The 23,932-nt window shown below is 47.8% G+C and overlaps 1 protein-coding gene across 1 annotated transcript; it reads right to left on the bottom strand.

Moving 5' to 3' along the window:
- Nucleotides 1–96: 96 nt before the first annotated feature.
- Nucleotides 97–20,886, bottom strand: DMBX1 (diencephalon/mesencephalon homeobox 1). The gene is given in 6 exon segments (XM_065842548.2): nucleotides 97–497; nucleotides 969–1,323; nucleotides 2,502–2,680; nucleotides 6,858–7,023; nucleotides 20,708–20,779; nucleotides 20,782–20,886. Coding segments are annotated over 6 exon segments (1,278 nt in total).
- Between the last annotated feature and the right edge of the window lie 3,046 nt (nucleotides 20,887–23,932).

The following is a 23,932-nucleotide window of genomic DNA, read 5'->3' as shown; positions in this document are numbered from 1 at the left end:
GAAGAGATGAGACGGTGGTTGCAGGTTCAAGGAGTGACATGGCTAGTGCCAACCTCTGGTGCATCTTCTGGTGGACAATGGTAGCTCACTGGGCAGTCAGTTGGGTAGGGTGTCAAGCCCAAGGGATGCTGCATGCTGCTTTGCCCGGAGCCTTAGGTTCTCAATACTTGTCGTTTTACTGTTCAGGCTTGGAAGGGAGCTGGAGGCCTGCAGGATGGGTGAGGACCAGACCTGCTGAGCATGGGAGAGTGACTGGTAGTAGGACTGACAGTGCAGGGAGCTCAGTGGCGCCATGTTGACGTTCATGCCCAGGTAGGGCATGGCGGACGGTGTCCCCATTTCGAAGGAGGAGTAATGGACCAAGTTGTTGGTGGCTGCCATGTGCTGGCGGAATTGCTCCTGCAGGCGGAAGAGGCTCAGAGGTGAGGAGGAGTAGGAGTGAGTCTGAGCCAGGCCACTGCTGGATGAAGGTGTCACCGTCGAGCTGATTGGGGACTCTGTAGCAGGAGACAGACGGGATGTGGATTATTTCTACAGGCTGGAGGCAGGTGCTGATCTGCACCACAGTAGGGTTCAACCTGCAGCATGGACTTCTCTTTTGCATCAGGAGAGCAAATGAGAGGGCCTGTGTTAGCCCAGGAGAGCTAAATGTATCTGCCCTATACTTAACGTCTTATAGCATAGAAATGGGGCTGACCTCTTTGCTAGGGCTTTCCTGCAGCTGCTGGGCACTGGTGACCCCAAACCCTAATCTGAGCAGAAGGTCTTTTCTCTTTCTGTGCTCTTGCTACAGCAGACATCATGATCTCTGAGGGTCCCCTTTAGTGCTGGAGACAAGAAGTCAAGTCTGGGCAGCCTACCTACAAGCGCCCACACCATAGGGAATATGTGACTATAGCCAACCACCAACAACCCCCTTGGAAACTCCAGGTCCTGATACCAACCCCCATCAAGATGCTACTCCTCACCTGCTTTTGGGCTTGCCCTCTTGCAGTTCAAAGCCTTGCTGTCCACACCAGGGCTCTTGTCCACTTTAGCCTCATCCAAGGCGCTTTTAAACTCCTCCTCTCTGTCGGTCTGGTCCTCAGGGGCTGACTCACTGGCTGACTGCTCCGACAGGGTTAAGTTGAGATCCGTGCCTACCTCACTTGGGAGGCTCTGGACCTTCTCGGTGTCTGGGGTGGTGACCTGGGTCTCCAGCATGGGTGGCTCCGTCTTTCCCTCACTGTGGCTCCCTTCACAGTCCTTCTGCTTCTGCAGCTGCTCCTTCTGCAGGCTACGCTGCTTCTTCCGGAATTTGGCTCTCCGGTTCTTGAACCAAACCTTCAATGCCACAAACAGCAAGGGGGAATAGTGGTGAGAATCCTGCTTAGTGCCAAACTCAGCATCATTCATCCAGGGAACTCCAGGGGAACCCGAAGTAATGGGGTTCTGCAAGCCCACTGTGACCAAAGGTCATTCCATTTTACTGGATCTTAGAGCTCAACCTGTTTTCAATGCTTCTACAAATAGTACAACAAATATATTGTTAAAAACGTTCAGCCTTTGTGTTGATTCTTTAAGCCACTGCACTGGTGGTGTGGGTTGGTTTGTTTGTTTGTTTGTTTGTTTTTCTTGTATTTTTTTTTTCTAAATTGGTTGAGCAGTTGCTCCCAACCAGAATGTTTTATGGCTGAGTCTGATGACATTACATGGTCTACAGGACAGTGCTCTGTTAGTTTCTACACTAAAAATCTATGTCTGCAACACTCTCAAAACAAGTAATTACAGGCATTAGCTGTTATCTGGGAACCACATTCAAGGAAGGAGGACAGAATCCGTATTTTTTACCCTAAATCCGTTGACATGGCTTGGAAGGAATATATTTGCAAATCTCATTAGTGTTTTTCGGTTAGTTAGATAAGGAAACAAAAATTTTGAGAATCAAAATGTCTTGAGATTTATATAAGAGAGCTATTTTTTTCTACTGCTTATCCACTTCACACTAAAGAACTTCATATTTAGTCTTTTATAGCTCAGTAATGCAAGAATTTCCCCACCAGCAGGTTGTGAAGCATGTTGTGCTTGTTGAAATAAAACCAAAACCAAACCTTGGCGTGAGATGTTACAAATATTGACACTGGTGGAAAAGAGCAGCTGGGATTACTTGGGTTTCTGCTCTTCTGAGAGAGCCAGAAAAGGCTCACAAATAAATAAATAATGGACTTCTGTTGATGTTTCTAAAATTTCCCCCAAAGAAACGTGAAAGAACAAATGAAAAACAGGGTGCACTTCAGTCAGTCCTAAATTTGAAAAATGTGTGTGCAGATTAAAAATTTCTTTAGCAGATGTGTGACTTCAGATGATTTTATGCCCCTCCACCCCTGCCTTTGACAACTTTACTGCCCCCAAATCTCTGATTATACAGGAAGACTCTTGAAAGGTCAAGGGAACCGTCAGCTCTCTGGGAATACCGTTCTATTCTAAACACCCTCACTCAGAAACCCACAAAATCTCAGTACCTGGACTCTGGCTTCAGGTAAGTTTGTGCACATAGCCAGCCGCTCCCGCATCACCACATCTGGGTAGTGAGTCTTCTGGAAGGTCTTCTCCAGCGCTTCCAGCTGTTGGGCGGTGAAGGCCGTGCGACTTCGCCTTTGTTTGCGGTGCTGGGATCCATAACGTGCCTCCAAAATGATGTCTTGAAATGTACAGCCGTTGGAAGACAAGAAAAGTGGCCAATTTAATTATTGGAATTTGTGTGCTGACAGTCGAATGGAGCACTCGCTAACACCAGATAAACCTACAAAACTCTTTTTTTTTTTCGTTATTCTAGATCCAATAAAACACAAACACACATTCTGGTGGTTCATTGAGGTGCTTGAGGAGATAAAATCTCTGATTAGAAATCCTGTTCTGGAGAGGGAGCCTCTTTCTATGACAGCTGTGGAAACTATTGAGATTCCAATGCTAAATTTGGTTGAAATAAGCCAATCTGCTGCACCATCAGTGGGAGAGGACACACAGATGCCCAGACCCCACTGTGGCAATAAGCCTCTTTCATTAAGAAACACAATTAAAACCAATGTGGGCGGATTCAGCATTGTAATCAAGAGAAGGGCTCGACATTGTGTGTCATGTTCTCCTTGAAGACAGCTTTGGTTGGCTTCAACGCTGCCATGATGCGCTGATCGGTGGGAAGAGTCCGTGCAGCTCAAATGCAGCAACCTCTAGCTCATTTTGTTGGCTGCCACTACATTAGAAGACATCTAATCAGATGCATCTTCCCAGAAACCAGGCTGAGCTGGCTCTTTTTTAGTGTCTTGCATGTAGCTCACTGCAGTCTTCAAGGCATGGAGAGCTGTTCTGGGCTGCAGTTCAGGAAAGCACTTAAGCTCATGTGCTGATGTGTGTTTAGCTTGAAAGCACATGCTTTACTGAGCACGGACACACTCCAGCATCTGGGGTGGAAACACCAGCCAGGCACTAAGCCCAGCCCTACTGACTGCAAGCCCAGAGCTCATGTGCTGAGCTCTTTTCAGTAGAGGAGCTATTCGGAAGGTCTGACTTTGCAAACTGTGCTTGCAAAATTGAGGGCAGAGAAGAAATTCAGACTGGGGAAAATCTGAGGCCAACAGTAAAAGGCTTATTTTTTCACCGGAGGTGCTATTATTGCGCAATGGCTATTGGGGGAAGAAAAACTTAAATCAATGAAAATAAGTTGCTCTAAAATGAAAACAACAGCAGCAACAACAAAACAACAAAAAACCAAACCCACAACAACAACGAACCTTTATTATGCAAGTTGGGACATGCTGTGCTGCAACATTGGAATGAAACAGTCCAGTGAGAGGTTTGGTCTCAAAGAGGAAATGCAGAAAGAGCCATGTCTGGTAACATTTTACGTTCAGTTAAGAATGTGATTTCCAGTAGAAGGAAGGAACGAACACACTGGAAAACCTCCTAACAGGGAGAAAAGTCAGCACCAGCAGTGTTCAGAGACAGATGAAGGTTTTTGCTGCTGTTTATTTGTGCTTTTTTCACGAGCATCGTGTCATGAATGTAAACAATAAACCCAAACCTGCTGTCAGGCCAGCCCCAGAACCACACAGCCATGTTCCGAGTATGCTGGCTAATGAGCAGAGCAAATCAGCTCAAGCGTTCCTCTTCCGAACATCCAGCTGTTCCGTTTTATGTTGGCCAAATACAATGTATAGTATTGGTTGCATACAAGAGGCTCTTGTGTTCAAGATATCGCCTCCTCAGGGAGTTAAAACGCTGATAACAGCTGCCACTTTGGGGGCAAAGAGACGGTCCTGGATGCATTCAGACACAGCTCACAATGCGGCCAGTTGAGGAGAAGGGATCTTCCAGGACAAGAAACTGAAGATACCCCGAAATGTTTTACAGAGCTAAATTCGTGGTTCAAGTACAAGAAATCAGGAGAAAGGACACTGGTTAAACACCCTACCTGCAGGCTGGAATATTCCCCAGTTTCTAGAGTAGAGGTCAGACCTACCAGCTCCCCAGAGGTGACAGCTCATGCATTAAGTTGGGCCACTCCAACGAGAGCCAACCAGCAATTATTTTAATGTCTTAACTATGTTTTCAGGCTTTGTGCAAGAAGGAGAATATAAATTGCAGGTAAGGTATTGCAGTTACATTCAGAAACCTCTGTTTTCTGACTTAAGGTCATTTGCTTTTGTGCTGCTTTATTCTGACTGTCCCTGGAAGGCAAATGAGATCTATAACCTGCACCAAAAGATATTCAGAAGTAACAGAATGTGAAGCAACTGCAAAGGAACCAGCTCGTAGGTATATAATGCCTACTCTGCCAATGATAAGCAGACAAGGGGACCGTGGAATTTAATTTGAAAAGTCTTCCAGGTGAGTTATTAATTTTAAAGATAAGAGGTCAGAAACCCAATTGAATCTCCCAGGCAAGAATATGAGAATAACTTTATTATTTTTTTTAAAATCTCTCTCTGTTTTTACCTTAGTTAGGGTCAAAGACACTAAGTCCTCCATGCTCTACTCTAAAAGATACAGGAGATTACAAAAATCTTTCAAGAGATCCTTGCATCTCAGAAAGCAGCACCTTGAGACCCAAGGTCTGCAAGGCACCTTGGAAAGTTCAGGACCGTCTGCTCCCCTATGACCGCCTACATGCTGAAAGGGTGAGGGGCAAAAGGGATGGATCACCAGGACAAGGAAAGTGCCTGCTTGTCATCACTCTGCGGCCAAGCAATAGAGCCAGGATTGGAGTCCAGGTCTCCTTGATCCCACATTCCCTGGATAAAGACACTTGTGACTTTCTTTGAACCTAAAAAAGCTCTTTTATGGAAGGTAAAAGCAACAGAGAGGGAGCCAGCAGGACCTGGAAGAAATCATCACCCATGCCAAGGTCAAGGATTCCCAGGAAGAAATAGGTCAATGTGAGACCAAAAGAAGATCCAAATGAAGATCATTTTCCAAAGAGGAAAAGTGTTTGGTAGGACAAAAAATGAAAAATAGTTGCAAGAACGGGCAACATGGAAGAACAACCTATGGCCTGGGATCACAGGAGCTGGCAGGATACAAGTCATGGGCTCCTTGATGGGCCAATACAAGTCACTGTGTGGTTATATTAATTGTACTGTTGTATATTAACAAGAAAGTAAAATTTTCTGCCCTTTTTTTTTCCCCACTTGTTAAAACATATTTCAGTGTCTTTTTAATTCTCTGTTTTCAACCCCATATAGTCCCTTGATGGCTCCCCAGTCTGCAGCAAGGTGCAGCGATGAGCTGGAGGGCACGTGTCAGGGCTTGGCCACGTGGCCAGTGTAGGGGACTACACCATTCCAGTTGGCTACATCATGCTCCAGTTCCCGAGTAAAGAGCAACAAAGGGTGGGGTTTTTTTGCTTGGGTTTGTTGGGTTTAGGGTTTAGTTTTTTGTTTGTTTGTTTGCTTTCTTTCCCAGCGTGAGAGTCGGTCCAAAGATGGAGCAGTATTTGCCTGAACATCGCCATCAAGAACTTAGAGAACTGAAGCTGAGACCAAAAGAACAGATGGACAATGAATTGGAGAGAGGCCCGAGGAGAAGCATTGTGTTGCACTGCTTCTTTCATTTGGGGGGGGCTGCTACTAAGAACGGCTGCTGTGTGGGCTTTGCCTGCTGCTTCAGCCAAACGAGCCCCAGCCTCCTGAAAGCGATTGTTATGAGGGTCTCTTCGACCCAGGGACAAGAGCTGCCATACAGAAGATGTGTTCTCACCTTCAGTCTCAGCTACACGTGTCCAAAACCTGCTCCCCCAAACAATGACCAACGAAAAGGAGCATGCCCAGAAGCTCACCAAGGGTCCTGAGGTCACCCAATGGACCAGAGAAAGATCCCTGAATGCTGGACACATAAGCGTTGGCAAAAGAAAGCGTGAATCTTTTGAGCCTGTGCAGTACGAGCCTGGGTTGCGAGACTGGCCTAAAACAATGGGAGCAAGGCGGGGTGAAGAAGCATAAAAGGTGACTCCAGAATGGACACCGTTCAAGATCTTCCCACCAGAGGATCCCAAACCATGACGGAGGACCAGCAGGACTCCACAGGACCGGAGACCAGAAGGACACTTCTGGAACTGGACTGGTGATAAACGCAACCTCATTTCTCATCTTTACCTTTACTTTTCCCCGTTTCTTTCCCGTTTTCTTTTTCTTACTCTCTCTATCGCGTGCCGCTTTACAGGCAAATTAATAAAGTAACACTGCTTGATTGAATCACAACCCCTTGGCATTTTGGTCGCCTTAATTTTGCACTCTGAGATCAAGGTAAAAGAACCATCACGAGTTCATTGCCGAACGGACCGTGGCACCCAGGAAGTGGCAAAAGCCATGAGTTGTTCTTACCAGCCAGTCTCTCTGCCAGGGTGAGGGCATGCACCGATGGCCTGTAGTCGGGGGCATGTTGGGCTTGCTGGGCTGCCTGCTGGTGGAGGTTGTACATGGCGCTGAGAGAATTCATGGCGTGGAGGGAGTAACCGTTCACTCCATAGTGCTGCATGGTGACATAAACCTGAAAGAGCAGCGGGCAGAGGAGAGGGGTGCTTAGGAATGTGTTATTCCAGCATTCTGTGTGTCTCAGCGGAGCTTTGGAAATGCTGAGCTCAAACGTCAGCTGCCACACGTACAGCCTCCCACCTCTAACAGGTTCTGGGGCAGGGATCAAAATATCTCCTCTAGACCTAAAGCACCAGTGACACCAGTCTGGCTTCCAAGCTTAGAGATCAGCACCCCGCTATATGCCATTCATGATATGATGAGCAAAAGACAGGAAAGGATTTTATTTTACATACCATAATAAATTATATCACATTATTGCTACTTCTAATGAACCAACCTATCTCTATCCCAGAACTAGCTGAGATTTTGTCCTTGTCATTGCCTGCAGTGGGCTGTTCCATAATCTCCTTAATATAATATCAAATAATCTTTATTATCTGAACTCACTCAGGCACAATTTATCTCCATTCATTTTTTTAAGGTTCTTCTTAAAAACCCCACAAATGACACCAAAAATAAACAAAACACCAAAAGCAAACAAACATGTGATGTAAAAGGAAATAAATTTGTAATGCAATAGGACCAAAAATGTTACGTCTAAAGAGGCAATTAAGGTTTGCAATAAATACTGACATTTCATAGCTCAATAGCAAGGAAATTATTTCGAAAGACTAATGGCTTTTTTTCTACTGTGGGCTCTGCATGGAACTTCAAGCTGTTTTTCCTTACAAGACCATCTGTAAAGCTGAGCTAATATTGATCTCAAAAGCTGAGCGATGCTTCATTCATCCCTGTTATAAATGACTGAGGGCCTCCAGGATGCTGTTTCTGTAGTTTGTAAAACGTTGAATAGGAAGTTGTGAAATGTTTGCCACAAAAGGAAAATGTTAAGACACCATTTACATAAACACATAATTATCTGGAAAGTCAGAGATGTCACACCATTTGGAGAAGGAGGTCTCACTGGACTAACTGAAGGAAAGCAGATGGGAACCTCTTAGAAAACAGTTTTGATCACTGAAGGGAGGTGGTTCGACTTGCACGATTTTAGGAGAAACCGGATGCATTGAACGGCAAAAATTTGGATGAAAAATCATCTGTTGCCTTTTTTCTGTGCTGAGGAAAGACCTTCATTTTGGTGTGTAAAGGATTTATACCATGGAGTCCCTTCTGGTCTGCTACCACATCATTTCAGTGCCAAGGGCACAGGTGGAGGGTGACACCCAGGTGTGGTTATACCACAAATATTTGATACACAACCTGATGACACCTTCACCTGCTCTATGTCTCCCTACCAGCGCACTCCGGATTCACTCCCCTATTCTTTAGTTTTAGACCCCCCCAAAAGAAGCTCAGTGGCTATCCAGCACCTCCATAGAATCGTAGAATATCTCAAGTTGGAAGGGACCCGCATCCCACCTCACTCTGCACAACACCAGCCACATCCTTATGGCCCACAGAGAATGTTACCAGTCGTGTCCTTTCCTACCACGTCTCATATAAGAAAAAAACCCACCCTACCTCCTACTTCAAAGTACAGGGATACAATTTTTATTTAATAGCTGATTGATCGAAGAATGCATTTTAGGGTGCCTGAGATATATTTTGTGGCTGGTTCCGGAAAGAAAGGAAAAATCAGATCTTCTTTGTTTTATGATATGCAGGCAATTAATTTTTAATTCATTTTCAAAACGTTTCATTAAAAAATTTACCCTAGTTTTTAGAAAAGCAAAGATACCCTCAAAACAAAGTAATAACCTTCCACTATGCTCTATCAAGGTTTTATTCACTCTAACAGGAAAGCCAACGCTGTTCAATGCTGAACCAGTGTGACAATGGATATTTTTGGTTCAGATGCTGATCTAAACACAAGAATGTCGTAGCTCTGCTCTAATCCAGCTTAGAGAACCTAAGCAATGCCAGAATTTAATGGTTGGACTCGATGATCTTGAGGATCTCTTCCAAGCAAAATGGTTCTATGATTCTACGAATATTGTTTGTTCATTGTCCGATCAAGATGAGGGACTTCATGTGCCAACGGATTTTCGGCATTTCTATTTTCACCACGACGAGTACACAGCAAAATTACCAGGGTGCTGCTTTGCTGGACTGCACAGCTTTCCTGCTGGTAGCACATACTTAGGGACAACTCTGTGTCCCAATGACATGTGCCATTGACTTGAACACGGGGGACGTCTCCCATCACCTGGTGAAGACCTGCAGGTTCTACCAGCTTTGGTCAGTGGGGTGGATGTCTCAAAGCTTATCAAGTTCCTGCATGTTTTGTGCAAACCATCTGAGGACATAGAAGTTATTAACTGCCCCAGGCTGCTCCCAGACCTCTGTCCTTAGTAGACGCTGGGGAATCAACGCCGGGGTCCAGCCTTGCCAGGAGATAGATGGGAGGCCAAGTGTCTTTGACCCCCAACTCACAGAAATACCTGTTTCTTCTCTAATCTCCTTGCATGTTGTGTACTAAGCTGGTACATTAAGAGAAAAATGAAGAGGCAAAGAAGGGTAATTTTCCCATGCTATACAGTCTTCCAAGGACACTGCCAATAGCGTTGTGTATGGAGCCCAGTGTTTCCACTGAAACACTTGCTCCAGGAAGATTTCAGTTTAGTTGATTGTTACAAGATGCCTTTTTGCATACATGTGTGACTGAATAAACTCTTCTGGGAGACCTAGAAAAAAAGTACATCAATTAAAAACTAAAAAAAAAAAAATTAAAAGCAGGGAACTTAATAATAATGGACTCATGATAGGAGTCGATATCCATCCCAGCTTCAGTGATTGCTCCCTGACGTGCTGTGGTGCAGACAGGCAGAACTTCCCACCCGCTTGTGCAGCAAATGTATCATCCCAGATTCAGTATAAAAAAATGGGGAAAAAGGAGATATCTTGCATTTACTGAGCGAGACTGCTCAACCTAATAAACAAAGTTAACTGAGACTGCAAACAGCTCCTATTTAACTGTCAGCTCCAAGCATACTCCAACCCCAATAAATTAAATATTTAAAAAACATCATGCAGCACTTTTTTTTTTAATGGAGAAAGTCATTCATCAAGCCACCACTGTGTTTCACAAGCTGTCGAATAGTGCTTACACTGGTTAAAATAATCTTTATATTTCATTAAGCAACCAAATAAGCTGATCCCTCCCCACTGGCTGTATAGATGGTTTTAATTTTCAAAATCTGCAAATGCATCTTTTATGTTTCTGGGTGGCTGGAGGGCCTCAGGAATAACTGCAACCGGGAAGAGGATGAGAGCAAAGTTTGAGCTCCTGCTTTATGGAAAGGTACAGGTTTGAGTGGTTATTCATATAGCTGGGAGAATAGCATGGGGTCCATTCTGAAAGAAAGGGGATGCTTCACCCTGATTTTGTACATCAGAGATTGTTGAAGAGTTGGGAGTGGTGGAAAAACGAGACAGAAGCTGAGAAAAGGTGCAGGAGAACAATGGGTGAGAGGAAAATCTCTCTATAGGGTGAGGCCAGCCTGGGTTTCACCCAGGGCAACAAAGATGATTAAGGGAGTGGAGCATCTCCCGTGTGAGGAAAGGCTGAGGGAGCTGGGTCTCTTTAGCTTGGAGGAGACTGAGGGGTGACCTCGTTAATGTTTACAAATATATAAAGGGTGAGTGTCAGGAGGATGGAGCCAGGCTCTTCTCGGTGACAACCAATGGTAGGACAAGGGGTAATGGGATCAAACTGGAACACAAAAGGCTCCACTTAAATTTGAGAGGAAACTTCTTCTCAGTGAGGGTGGCAGAGCCTGGCCCAGGCTGCCCAGGGAGGTTGTGGAGCCTCCTTCTCTGCAGACATTCAAACCCGCCTGGACACCTTCCTGTGGAACCTCAGCTGGGTGTTCCTGCTCCATGGGGGGATTGCACTGGATGAGCTTTCCAGGGCCCTTCCAACCCCTGGCATTCTGGGATTCTGTGATTCCTTTACCCACCCAATCAAAACATCATCAGTCTGTACCCGGCTTCACCCACCAGCCATACGCAGGGCATTTCACAAAAATACAGAACTGACAAAACTCATCAAGGGAGGAAGATATTGATCCCCGTAGCCTGCAAACTCAAGTGTCACTTGTGCTGGCCACGGAGCTCGTGTCAATGCTGGAGAGCTTCTTCCAGTGCTGAGCTGTCCTGAATGAAGACGTGGAGCAGCCCCCTGCGCCATGCTGCCCTGGAGGAGAGGAATTTTAAATCAAAGCAGTGCTTTTTCTCAAGTGCATTATTCTGGAGTAAATACACTCCACTCCATCCCAGCCCAAATGTAAACTGTGTCAAGACGGAGGAATTTTCTTTAATGGTGTATTCTGGCCAGTTTTCCCAGGTAGAAATAAAGGACCCTTGTCCTTCTCAAGCAAACACTGTTGGGTGAGTTTGGGGCTGCATCAAAGCTTTGCAGGGGCTTTGGATCATCTTTTGTTTTCCCTTCAGTTGGTCCTTCCCAATACTGAGTCATCCCAAATTCCAATAGGTACCAAGACTTAATTCACTGATGTACAGAAGATGCTCAGGTGCCATCATGAAGAACAGGGCAATAAAACCTATGAGGTCAGAGTTTAAAAGACTAAATTTTTCTCAGAGGAGTCAAGAGGAGGATACCAGAGCCTGCTTTTGACTGGAGGGCACTGTGGGGTGCTACATTATCATTTCATTAAATCTTTCCAGAAATTAAGGAGGGTTGGTGATGATGGGGTGTGTATGAGGCGTTCTTTACGTGAAAAATAAGCTGTACTAGAAAGTTACACCTAGATTTTGACAACTCATTGGTAGAAGTTAATTTCAATACCATAGTTGAAAAGAGATTCACCAAGGATGCATTTGAGGTTTGGAAGAGCTCTGCAACACCTCGGGTCTGCATCCTGATCTGCATCCTGATGCAGCTTAAGCATGGGAAAAGCATCAGTTAAAAAAATCACAAGAGGAAAGTCTGGTGCTCTTGTCTGGTGTTTGAGGTCCTGCAGGTAACAGAAAACAAACAGGAGCAGCCCTGTCAGGTACAAAGAAAAGCTGTGGTCCTCTAGCCCAGGTGCCTGCTTGGGTGCTATGAATCGCTTGTTGTGTTTATGCAAAGCATAGGAACCCATTGTTCCTTCCTAATGGGGAATAACGGCAAATAGTTTGTGCTAACAACATCCCCCTTTTTTACTGTTGGTAATAAATATCATCGAAAATTAAATCACAACAAAATACCCCCCCTGCCCCCAACTCATGGAGCTGTTCTGCTTTATGGTTTTATGCTTTGAGTCCTTATTCAGAACCACTTTAAATCAGCAAAGTAAATAACGAATCTCTGTCTTTATTTATCTGGCAGTCTAAGAAAACAGGCTCACTCTATACATAGACATCAGGTTTGTATGTATTTGGTACTAAATGAATTACATACCTGGGGGGTTCTGAATAAATGATCCTTGCAAGAGGTTTTCTTCAACCTTATTTTTTTTTTATATCCCTAAATCTTATAAAGACATATAAAGGTCCAAAATCATGGAAGATAATAACCAGCACGTCATAAATCAGTTTTGTTCCTCACATGAGATTGCTGAATGTCTAAGGAAACGATCTCGCCTTTGTAGTGGATGAAGTATAAATAATTGGAAATACTGCAACATATCATATTTTCTCATTCAAATGTCAAAGTCTGAGAGCAACATGCACCATACAAACAGGCTTCTGAAGGGCTTTTCTTATAACTGAAGTAAAGGAATTGGGAACAGTTCTCAAAAAAAATTGAAATTCCGCATTTCTAATCTTCCTGCGATCTGTTTACACCTGTATAAATGCATGGATTCAAATGCAGTTGATTTCTTAGGACAGGGTGAGATCTCAGTTACACCTGATCTAGTTGAACAAGTCACAACCCACCGAAAGCAAAACCTGACTGATTACAACAATTTTCACCAATCACTTTTAGCTACTGCTGCTGACTTTAGTATAAATGAAAAAGATGTTTTTATTAAAACCAGAGGTTTGTTAGCAGCTGAAATCTGGAAATACTACCAGTTAGTGACAGGGTGGTATTTTTTGGGTAGACCTCATCGAATAGTGGCGTCCATCAGGGCTGTGTTGCTGAAGAGCGCAGCACCTTGGATTTGTGATGCTCATCTCTCCATAGCACAAGCGTAATAGGATGTGAGAGGGTGTATGTGTTCTATAAAACAAACCTCGGAGCATCCTACCGAGACCCGGAGGTTTTATTGTTGGGTCCTACAAGCTCAGACACCAGGTTGCGAGCGGCTGAGATAACAGGCCCTGGCTGGCAGAGGTAACTCGCATCACTTGCTGTGATTTTTATTTAAAGCTTTTGTGAAATCATCATTTCCCCCCACCCAAGCCCCAGATAAAAGAACCAAGTGATTGATTAGACGGTTTCGGGCAAAAGACTTTCCAGCACCTCTGTTTGTAGGGACACGCTTCAAAGGGCAGGCTTACAAGGTCCAAAATAAAATAAAATATAATAAAGACAACCTCAAAGTCTCTGGTTTTGAGCCAGGCATAAGCATGAAGGCTTGGAGCTCAGCAATTTGCAGTGTAGAGCCAGGTTCGGGATTGCTAAACATCAGTGTGGTGCTAAATCTCTTGCTTGCCATAATTTACACAGGATGATCGGTGCTTACAGATCGAATCAGTATAAACACACCTCCCTGTTCCCCTTCGAAGTGACGCTCAACCCTTGGTAGAAGCCCTCATAATTGATATTGAAGCAGAAACAGTTTCCTGGGTAAATAAGAAAAGTTCTCAACAGGAACATCACTTTGGTTCTAGTTTCAGGATCTCACTCTGCTTCCAGTTCCATCAACAGCAAAAAAACCCAAAACCAAACAAACAACCCACAAACAAACCCATGCATTTTAGATTTCTTATGATTAATAGTGCAACAGAAACTGAACCCTGCAGCCCAGACCGACTCCAAGGACTTTGGCTGCTGGGCAGCCCCGTTCTGCGTAGGCTCCCACCTACCCGCGCTTCTCACAGCCTGAGACCTCACAGCATCTCTGACTTCAGCAGTCGGAGTCACCTAAAAGCGGTGTGCAAACTCCTGGATTCACAGACAGCTTAAAGTGTTTAACTTGGGTGTTTATATGAAGAAAAAAAAAGAAATAAGTACATTTTCTCCCTTATCCTTTCCAAAACAAGCATGTTTCTGGCTTAGTTGGTTTTGCTCTTGGTTTGTCTGGCTCAGCTCTTCCTCTCTGTGAAAATAGCTTTGGTTGAGAAGCATAGTTTTGTTTGGTTTTATGCCAGCAAAGAAAATATTCCAAACTGGATGATGGGAGAGGTCCAGACATCCCAAACTCTGCCCTTCGGGCCAGTTAGCAGCATGAGGGGGGCTCACTGCTTGCTCACTGCCCACAACACAGTTTCACCTGCTTGCATGAGCAAACTGATGGGCATGAAAACAGGTCCTTGGGGATGCTTGTGGCAGTTCAGGAATCTCCCCTCTACATGGAAGACGGAGCAATATCCTGTAGGATTTTACCCATGACATGGTCTCATTAAGAAGACAAAGTTCTGTGTCAAACTGTGTTTTTAAGCCTGTGACGTTAGTGATCAGAACCTCTGTCTGTCCTGAGCATCACAACCAGGACGCTGGTCTTACAGTCTAGCCCTGAGCCCTAGGAGTAGAGATCTGTCACTGCAAGAAGCACTGACTGATAAGCTTTGTAAAGATTTGCTGAGGCAGTTGAAGACGTTCCCAGCTCCTCTCCTGCTGGTCCCAGGTGCTGCCAGCCTGGGAGCTGGGCTGCCAGAAGGGAACCTGCACTTGCTCCATGTGCTTCTAGTGTGAGGCTTCAGTTGAGATGGGCTCCAAGGGCAGTGACTGGGATGAGGCACAGAGAGAGGGCAACCTCTCCACCTACCACCACTGTTCATTAAGTAACCGTTAAGATGGAACCGTAAGGTTAAGCCGAGAGCAGTTAGGCATGCACACAAGGAGGAGAGAGCAACGCATCTGTGTGAAATGCAGTGGTTTGTGCCGCATCATTGGAGTTTGACCCACTTGGCACAAAATGACTTTCCCAGGTGCTCTTTTTGGCTGGTTAGCTGAAAAGCTGCAAGGCTGCAACGCCAAGTGCAATTCTTCTAGAAGATGATTTTGGAGAGATCTAAAGAATGAGCAAATTTTAAAGGAGACAGAAGCTGAGAGCCTGAACCAAGGACATTTCTGCAGGTGCAGCTGGACCCTGTGTCTGCCTCTGCAGATGCTGCTCGTAGCATTCAAAACTACGGTCACAAAACACACGGTGGCCATTGCTTCTGCTCAGACTAAGACTGGCCATAAGGCAAAATGACAGACAAGTCCTACCTTAAGCAAACCAAAAAAAGAAAGTCCCGAAAGGCAGCTCCAGCAAGCCATGCAATTGTGAAGCACTTTTAATACCTTAAAAGAATAAGACAGAATTTTCAGTTTTCCCTCCTTACAAGTGATAACACTAATTTTATTTGTACCATTAAAAAAGCTGTTGGAGGTCAATGGCTTTTACAAGGGAGAGGATAAGACGTGTACCACCTTAAAACAGACCACGAACTGGAGTTTGCAGCAGAGGCACCGAGCGCTGGGGCATACAGAGGGTGCACGTAATGCTTCCTTTCCCGTAAGCATTTGGATCCATACACCAAATGAAGTGCAGTTGCCAAGTTAAGCAATATATTTTTGCCACCAGCAGGTGATCTGAGCTTTAAAGAGCTGTGTGCTGTAAAACAGGCAGAGCAGCTAAATGTCTGCTGGGTTTTGTGGGCAGATGTGCGGTCCTTCAGCAGAAGCACCTCTACCCAGCTTGGGCTAACACACACCAAGAGCATCTGTCTTGCCCGCTCCCCCCCATGCTCCAAACAGTTGGTGCCAAATAGCTGGAGACATCAAGTTTTTCAACTCCCTTTTCAGGAGCACTTTCTGCACCCTGAGACCCATCAACTCCCCTTCCCCAGCCCAACTCTTTCTCTTTTTTTGGAAGATCCTAGTGGAGTTCCTTAGCATCACCCTTCCCCAAACCTATCCTTTAAGTTTTAGCATCTGGACAGTTTTAGAGCAGCATTTCTTAAGTCAACATTTACTCTGGCGGCACAGAGGCCAGAAAAGTCCTGAATGAGTTACGCTAGCAGCTACCAGGAAGAAATCACGTTTGTATTGTGGCCCATCCATGACTTGTGGCTATAAACACGCTTCTCCCATCGTTTGGAGACCTGCTGGTCCCTCCTGGTCCCGGCCCTGCTCCCAGCCCTCCCTCAGAGCCTCCCTCCTTCCCAGAAGCTACATCTGCACCAGACATTCCTTAGAAATTATAAAGGGTCTGATCCAAAACCTGGGCAAAAAAAGAATCGTTTTCAGTAGGTTTTGAACTGGAACGAACTGGCAGAAAAACAGACAGGGTTAGGCTAACCCCAGCGCACCATTAATTAATTCCTGGAGATTCAGCTGCATTTCAGAATTCTCCACCCTCTTTGCAACAACCGTATTTTGATGGATCTTGCCCCAAAGTAGGTAGTTTATCAGTAGCTGCATAGGATTGGAAGATTTGCGCTTTATTGAAATAATTTTCTTCAGCGTTTTCCCTACTTCAGTGGCTTTGCCAAATGAAATTGGGGCAGCTATAAACATTTCTGTCCAGACGTGAGGAGCGGAAGGCAGCACTGAACCTTTTGAAAGGGTTCAGACCTGACTGACACCCATCAGTGCCTGAGCAGAAGCATTTCCAACCTGACGAGCTGAACTTTGGGATGTCCCTGAAAATTCACTGAAAGAATAACCGGTGTCTTAGAAAACACGGGCTACTTCTAGCTGAAGGGTTTACCTATAGTTCCACCAGCAAAGCCAGTAGGTAGTCACATCAGAAGAGCTTGGTCCTGGACCTACTCTGTAGCACCTTTGTTTTGACGGGTCTGGTTGTGATAATGACAGAGGAGAGAAACTGTTCACTCCGGCTTCTTTTCATCCGATTCCCGTCTTTCTCAGCAGAAAGTTCTTTTAAAGGATAAAGACAATGGGAACAAAACCCACCGCGATCACTCCCCCTATGACTATATTGTGCAAAAGTTGCTTGGCCGGCCTGCCCTTCTCTCTGACCTGTGGGAAGCTCCTCTGGCTCCGTTTCTTTGATGCAGATAGCGACCCTGGCACTAAGGAAAAGCAACATCTGCACAAAACTGAGCTCCGTCTTCTGAGACAGCAACAAAATCACTGCAGGAGCTGCTGATATGTGTTAACACGAGAAGAATGTCCCATTTAGACATCAAGATCTCTTTAAATTAGCAGGGAAAGCCGGAAAGCAAATCTACACCGGCTTTCCGTGTACTGACTGTACGATTTTGGATGTATTTTTGCATGGAGTACGTTGGTGTAATTCAATACAACCGCTCATCAGTCATGGGGTGATTCAGAGTTGAAGTCACCCTTACCCTTTGAGGAATTTTCTGCCCTTGTGTTTCTTAGTTAGAACAGAAAAACTGAACTTAGAAATACGATCCGAAAGCCAAAGGGTTGTAGGTCCAAGTCTCTCTGGTTGGGTCGAATGAGAAGCCGAGATTGACTTGTACCGATTTACTCGTTGGTGAAAAGCGAGCATGGAAGGGAAAAGCTAAACAGTCAAAGTGCCACTTCTGAGCCGCCGTTAAGAGAAACACGGAGCAGTGAGAAAACTGCACATTCACTCCGTGCTTCCCCCTGCAAGGGAGCGCGGACCAGGGAATGTGTAAAAACCTCTCCTCGGGGTGAGCCCCATCCTGCTCTCCCTGGGACAGGCAGGGCAGGGGGACAGCCTCGTCTACACTGGGGCACCCCTTAGGGCTCAGCCTGTGCCCCCCATCGAGGACACGACTGTGAGGGAGTGAGGAACACAGCACCCACCGGGGACATGGGACAACCCGGCTGCTTCGGGTCAGCTCTCCGCGGCTTAGACACTCGGCGAGGGGAGGAAAAAAACAGCAGGGATTGCTTGAAAATCTTGGGAATGGAGGTGCTGAAGGTTTCCCCCTCAGCCCGGCTGGGAAGCAGCCGGCGGCCGCATCCATCCCCGGGACCTGGCGGCCCGGCGGGACGACGGTCCCCAGCGAGCCAGCCGAGAAGTTTCTCTCCTCATTTGCTTCGTGTTCCGTCCCGAAGTAAGGGGAAAGGGAGAGAGAAAAAAGAACTCTCCAACCCTGCCTTTGGGGAAGCGAGAGGCTACTTCAGACAAAACTGTTATCCATTAACATCCAATTATCACTTGGTCCAAGCCATTAATTATAAATCAGCCTCCTAATTGGGATAATTAGCTCTCTGCTACTTAATGTAGTATGACTGATGCGTTTGGAAAGAAGGTAATCACTCCATTTGTTTAGCGTCAGGCGAACAAATCCAACTCTCATGGTTTAATTTCAGCCTTAGCTTCCCCCCTGCCGACCCCCCATCAGCGTTAAAAGCTCTTTGCAGCCCTATTAATTGGGAATCACGGCGGGGATGGGCACACGCAGCTCCGCGGGGCTTTCGGGCGGGCAGCCCCCAGGCCGGGGATGCGACTGGGCCCGCCGGTTCTCCGCGCCCCCCACCTCCCCGGGTGGATTGCTGTGATTTTTGGGGAGGGGGTTAATGAGAGGGGATGGGTTTTGAACCCGGGCTCTACCCACAGGTGCGATCGCTCCGAAGGAAGCGAGGGGCTCCGCGCCACCCCCGAATCCCCAGCATCCCCCTGCTATGGGGCCTCGCTTTAGACATCGCTTTGGGAAGGGCGGAAAATACTTTCTTTCTTCCTTTTAATTCTTTTTCTTCTCTCCTTTCCCCCACTTCCCCTGGATGTCTCATTAATGCCGGCTGCTCGGCGAACCGCCGATAGCTGCGGGACATGATTAGATATTTATTACTGTCATTTACATGGAAAACTTGAGCTAACCAAGTGGAACTGGAGGGGGCCGCCGGAGGGGACGAGATGGGGCAGAGGGGAAAGTTGCGGGTGTTTTTTGATCCCGACGCTGGCAGCGGAGCCGGAACGCGGGCACAGCCAGAGCTCGGCCGGCTGGAGAGGTGGATACGGGGGGGATTCCCACCGAGGTTCCCCCCTCCCGGAGACGGGGATTTTGGGCCTAGCCCTCTCAAGGTCCCAGGCTTTGGTGTCGCTTCGCTCTGCCCGCGTTTCGTTTCGCAAGAAATCGGGCAGCGCTCGGTGAGCGCATCCCACCGAGAAACGGGGAATGTTGCCCCCTCCCTCCTTCCTGCTGTCGGCCTCGCAGAGGCGACGCTCGGGGACACCAAAGACTCGGCCTGAGATGCACTGAGCCCTCCCCACCCCCAGCCTCCTGGAAATGGAAGAAAATCACCACCGGGGAAAGCCGCCGGCAGCGTGGACCCACAGGGCTCCGGGCGGGGGTTTTCTTGCTCCTTCATCACCCGAAAAAAAGGGCAACCACTGTGGGTCTCGCAGTCAAACCACATCTCGCTCGGAGGAGAAACTTCCTCGAGGGCCCTGCTTTAGGCCAGAGGAGTCTCTGTCCACTTTCCCCCCACCAAGGTGGGACCCCTTGCCGGGGAGGTTACCCCCATCCTCACCTTGTCCTCAAGGAGAGCGGCTCTCTGGTGGCCCGGGCAGCCCGACACCAAGTGGGGACACAGAGTTTTTTCCGCTCAAGTGCTGGCTGCGGCGAAGCCTCCCTCGCCTTCCCTATCTGTTATCCCATGGCCCGAGGGGCGACTCTGGCGGAGATGTATGAGATCTCTCGCGGTAAAAATATGCATGCTGATCCCCCTTTGGTTAGCCCTATAATGGAGGTGTAACTAGGTTTCGACTGCGAAGTTCTTAATTTATCAAATGAGCCTGACAGCTCAGGTCCGGGATTTATATACCTCTTAAAGCGTGAAAGCGGGGGGAGCGGCACAGAGCGGCCCCCCAGCTCTTTGAAGACAGGTTCCTGTCCGTTTTGCTGTCTAGCGTTGCAAAGGGGTGGTGTAGGGGGTGATTTTCCCTAGAAAGGTTTCCTAGCGCTGCTGGAGTCTTGCCCTCCGTTGCCGTCCCTTCCACACTCAACTTCCAGCGGTATCAGGAAAAAAAAAAAACAGAAGCAAAAAAACCCCTACAAACCAAAAACCAACCGAACAAACCAACCCCAGAGCCCCCCTACACGCACACAGGCGGAGCCGTCTGCCGGCCTCCCCCGCCTCTCCCGGTCCTGTTCGGGGTGGTTTCTGCCCTCGGCGAGCTCTCACCGGGCTGCGCGGCTTATTAAAACATCGTTATGTAAATGGAGGGGAAAGTTGTGCTTTCCCCCTCGGGGCCCGGCAGACGGAGGGATGCGCGTCCCTCACTCCCACCCCCAGCAGGGTTGCACCCCGTTCTTCCCCGCCAGCTGCCTAAACGCGCACCGGAGCGGGCCCACAGCCCCAGTCCACGCCGCGTTTCGTGTGAGCGGGGCCCCGGGGTGGTGCTTGGGTTTTTGCCCTTTTTTTTTTTTTTTCTGAGAAAGCGTACTATACTCCAAAGAAATAATAACTATTAAAAAAGGACAGTAAAGGACTTGCACTGGAGCCCGGACTGAGCTCCCTCTCTTCCGCGGTGCGCGCATCGTTGCCATCAGCTCCTCCGCTGGGCTTGCACTCCCCCACGGAGAGATTCCTCCTCCTCGCAAACAAACCCCAAACTCGTCTGATTTCCCCCGCACTCCCAACCTACGCGGAGCGGCACTTGCCCAGAGGGTGTGGGGGGGTTTCTTACCTGGGGCAGCGGCGGCGCAGCCTCTCCGTCCGCCGTGGGAGCGGTGACACGGGTGGGAGCGCGGCCCGCGCGGGGAGCGGGCGCGGCACTGCGCCCCGGCCCGCCCTACTCCATCCGCCCGCGCTGCCTGCGCGCTGCCTCCGCGCCCAGCGGAGCTGCCATCTACCGGGAGACTGCATTGAAGAAGGATTTTTAAAAGGAGCTTCATAGCGACCCGGGAGCTACCCAGCAAGATTTTCAATGGTCCTCCACCCTGTCAATCAAAACGAGGCTGCTGATACATTCCCCCCCCCCCCCCGCCCCGTTCTTACCAGTCATTTACTCCAAGCCGAGGTGTAAACGCCTAATTAAATCCTTGGGAGCGGGTGGGATGCCGGTGGAAGGAGGAGGGCTAGACCCAGGGCCGGGGGCGTGATGGGGTCCGTAAGGCACGGGGGAGGGAGGCCTCCCCCCGCCCCCTGCTTAGCACCGCGCTGGAGCAGACCCTCGAGTCTCCTTCTGTGCCGATGGCCCTTGTGTGGAGGTGCTGGTGGGGGATCATCTCCCAGAGTTAATTACAGAGCTGCCGCGGCCCCCCACCCTCCTCCTGCCCCCTCGTTGTGCTAGCTTAGCACTCTACACACCTCGGATACTCTTTACAACGGGGGGAGTGGGAGACGGACACGACACGGAGACATAAAATTAACAATAATGGAAGGAGGCCGGAGGAGCTGGGGGCGGCGGGTCCGCAGCCCGCCCCGTCGGGAAAGCCCCGCTCCGGCAGCCGGGAGCACACGGGCGGCTCCGCCGGTGCGAGGGGGGACAGGGAAGGAGCGGGAGGGAAAAGTGGGCAAGGAGGGGAGGCCACGGGGCTTCGGCGCAGAGGGAACGACCATCTAACGCATCCCCCCGCTTTTGATTTTTTTTCCTAATACCGTCCCACGAAATACTTTTATTTATTTTTTTTTTTCGGGATGTAAAAAGGGGAAAACCATCTTTTCCTTTCCTTTTCTTTTCTTTCTTTTTCTCTGCGGCATTTTCTCAGGTACCTTCCCGGCCAGCGGCCGGGCTGGTTATCTGGCAGAGCTCACTAACTGGAGCGGTGGTTGTGTTTGCTTTTCAGCTTTGCCATGCCTTCGCAGCAGAAAGAGCAGTTTAAAGCCTTTAGAGAGATTGCTAATAGATGCCAGCTCCTTGCCTTTAGATTCTCTCCCAGCCCAGGAGGATTTAGGATGGGATTGGGAGACGAGACGCCATTTCAGGCTCCAAAACACCCTGTTTTAAAATGACTGCGGGTAAGAGGATTAAAACAATAATACCCTTCTCTTCTTGAAGGTTTTTTTTTTTCCTCCTCTCTCCCTCCTATAGAAAAGATTTCTTCTCCCAGAGCAAAACCGTTTAGACAGGAATTAAGGGAACAAGAAAGAATAAGATGGGGGGAGAGGACCTTTTAATTTGAGCTTGATATTTTGTACAAATTCTGACCAAAAAAAAAAAAAAAAGAGACTCGGTCTGGCTCAGGGCACCAGAAGTCTCCAAGTTCCACTTTCTTGGATTTATTTTTGTTGTACATATATATATATATATCTCACATTTATTTATTTTTTTCCCCAGAGGTTATAGGGTATTAAGTGATTGTCCCGGGAAAGAGAGGGGAGGGAGAGTCTATTTAAATCTATTCTGATCTATTCCAGCCCTCGCTCTTCCAAAGTCCCGCTTGCTCCCCGAGAAGGAGGGGAGCCCCTCGCACTGCCTTTCCCCGCACCTTCTAATTAATAACCACCCACTTTTGGCCGGGAAACCGATTGGGAAAAACTCGACGCTTTGATTGTTATTGTCGCTTTTCAGAGACGTTTTTCGGGGTGCAGTGTCCAGGTTGTCCTGGGCACCAGTCCGCAAAGCCAATGGGTAATAACCCTCCTTGCTATTTTAGGGGACTCCGCAAAGGAACCCCCTCTCCGCGGAGTTTGCAATCGGCACCTTCCCTACTCCGCTACTCACAACGAGTTGAAACGGAGGGAGGCGGGAAACAGGCAGACGATGCTTCCCAAAATTCCGCGAGCCTCCTGGAAAAACCCCCTTGGCACCCAAAGCCTGTTTGGGAGCAGCCCCGCAGACCTGTAGCTCTCAGGAGCTGGGGCACAAACCGCGACCCTGGGGTGCAAAAATCTGCTCAAGTAATCGGCAAACTGTGAAGCGCTCCTTCGTTTAATATGGGGAAGGGTCTCCCCGTGTGCCGGGGGCGGGGCGGGGGGGGCACTGTGTCTATCAGGGTGGGGGCAGCGCGTCTCCTTCTGAATTGTCGCTTGCAGCCCCGGCACAAAATCCCAACCCCTCCGACCGCAATTTCACCATTGTCTCGCCTTTCTGCTCGCTGAGCTATTAAGCACAGGAGATTTTGTGATTGCTTCTATGAAAAATCCTTAGTTTTAATTCCCTCCTCCCCCACCCCCCCCCCGAAGAATTAATAAAAATTTCGCTCTGTCTTCAGAAAATCTTTCCGAGCTCTCCATTGACGGGATTTCTGCTGTTTAACCAGTCTCAATACATAAAAAACGGCGCTTAATTCAGCGCGTCTTTGCAGAAACGAGTAAATAGTGCATTTAGCGCAACTCGGACAAGTAACCCCAGTCTGTCTACAGGACTGATTTATCACATTTATTCCCCCCCTCAACTTCCCCCCAAGGTATCGATGTGGGCAAAGCACCAGGAAATCGGTACGAGTTGTGTCGAGACAACAGGGGTTTCTTCTCCAAAACGCGGGGAGCTGAGGGAGGGATATGAGCTGAGCAGGAGGGAAGGCAGCACCGGCAAAGGGCGGTTTGCAAAGCGGGGCGGGGGGGGGGGGTGTCTCTCACGACCCCCATTCCCCGCCGGGCTCCCTCCAGAGCTGCCCCGTCCTCCCCGGGGCTCCGCAAACCTGCGGCCGGCACCGGGTCCGACCCCAAATCTCGGCTTGGATGGGAGAGAAATGGCTATTTGCACCCCCGCCAATAAAATAATAAGAAGAATAATAGAAAATAAATACATAAATAAATAAAAAGACGGCGGACAAGGGGGCAGAAATCGGGCAATTTTTATTTCTTTTAATTTTTATTTTCTCCTGTATATGTATGTAAGTTTTACATCGCAGAACAAAATGCATTATGAAAGTACATAAATCTGTCACCCTGACTTGATGCTGCACTACAAGACGGGGTGGGGGGGAATTTGTTAGTTCACCAAGTAGAAAAGACATTTTAAGTG

The sequence above is a fragment of the Patagioenas fasciata genome, chromosome 6 (genome assembly GCF_037038585.1).
Source record: "Patagioenas fasciata isolate bPatFas1 chromosome 6, bPatFas1.hap1, whole genome shotgun sequence".
NCBI lineage: Eukaryota > Metazoa > Chordata > Aves > Columbiformes > Columbidae > Patagioenas > Patagioenas fasciata.
The sequence above is the reverse complement of the archived record's forward strand: the minus strand, read 5'-3'. Positions and strand labels throughout refer to the sequence as shown.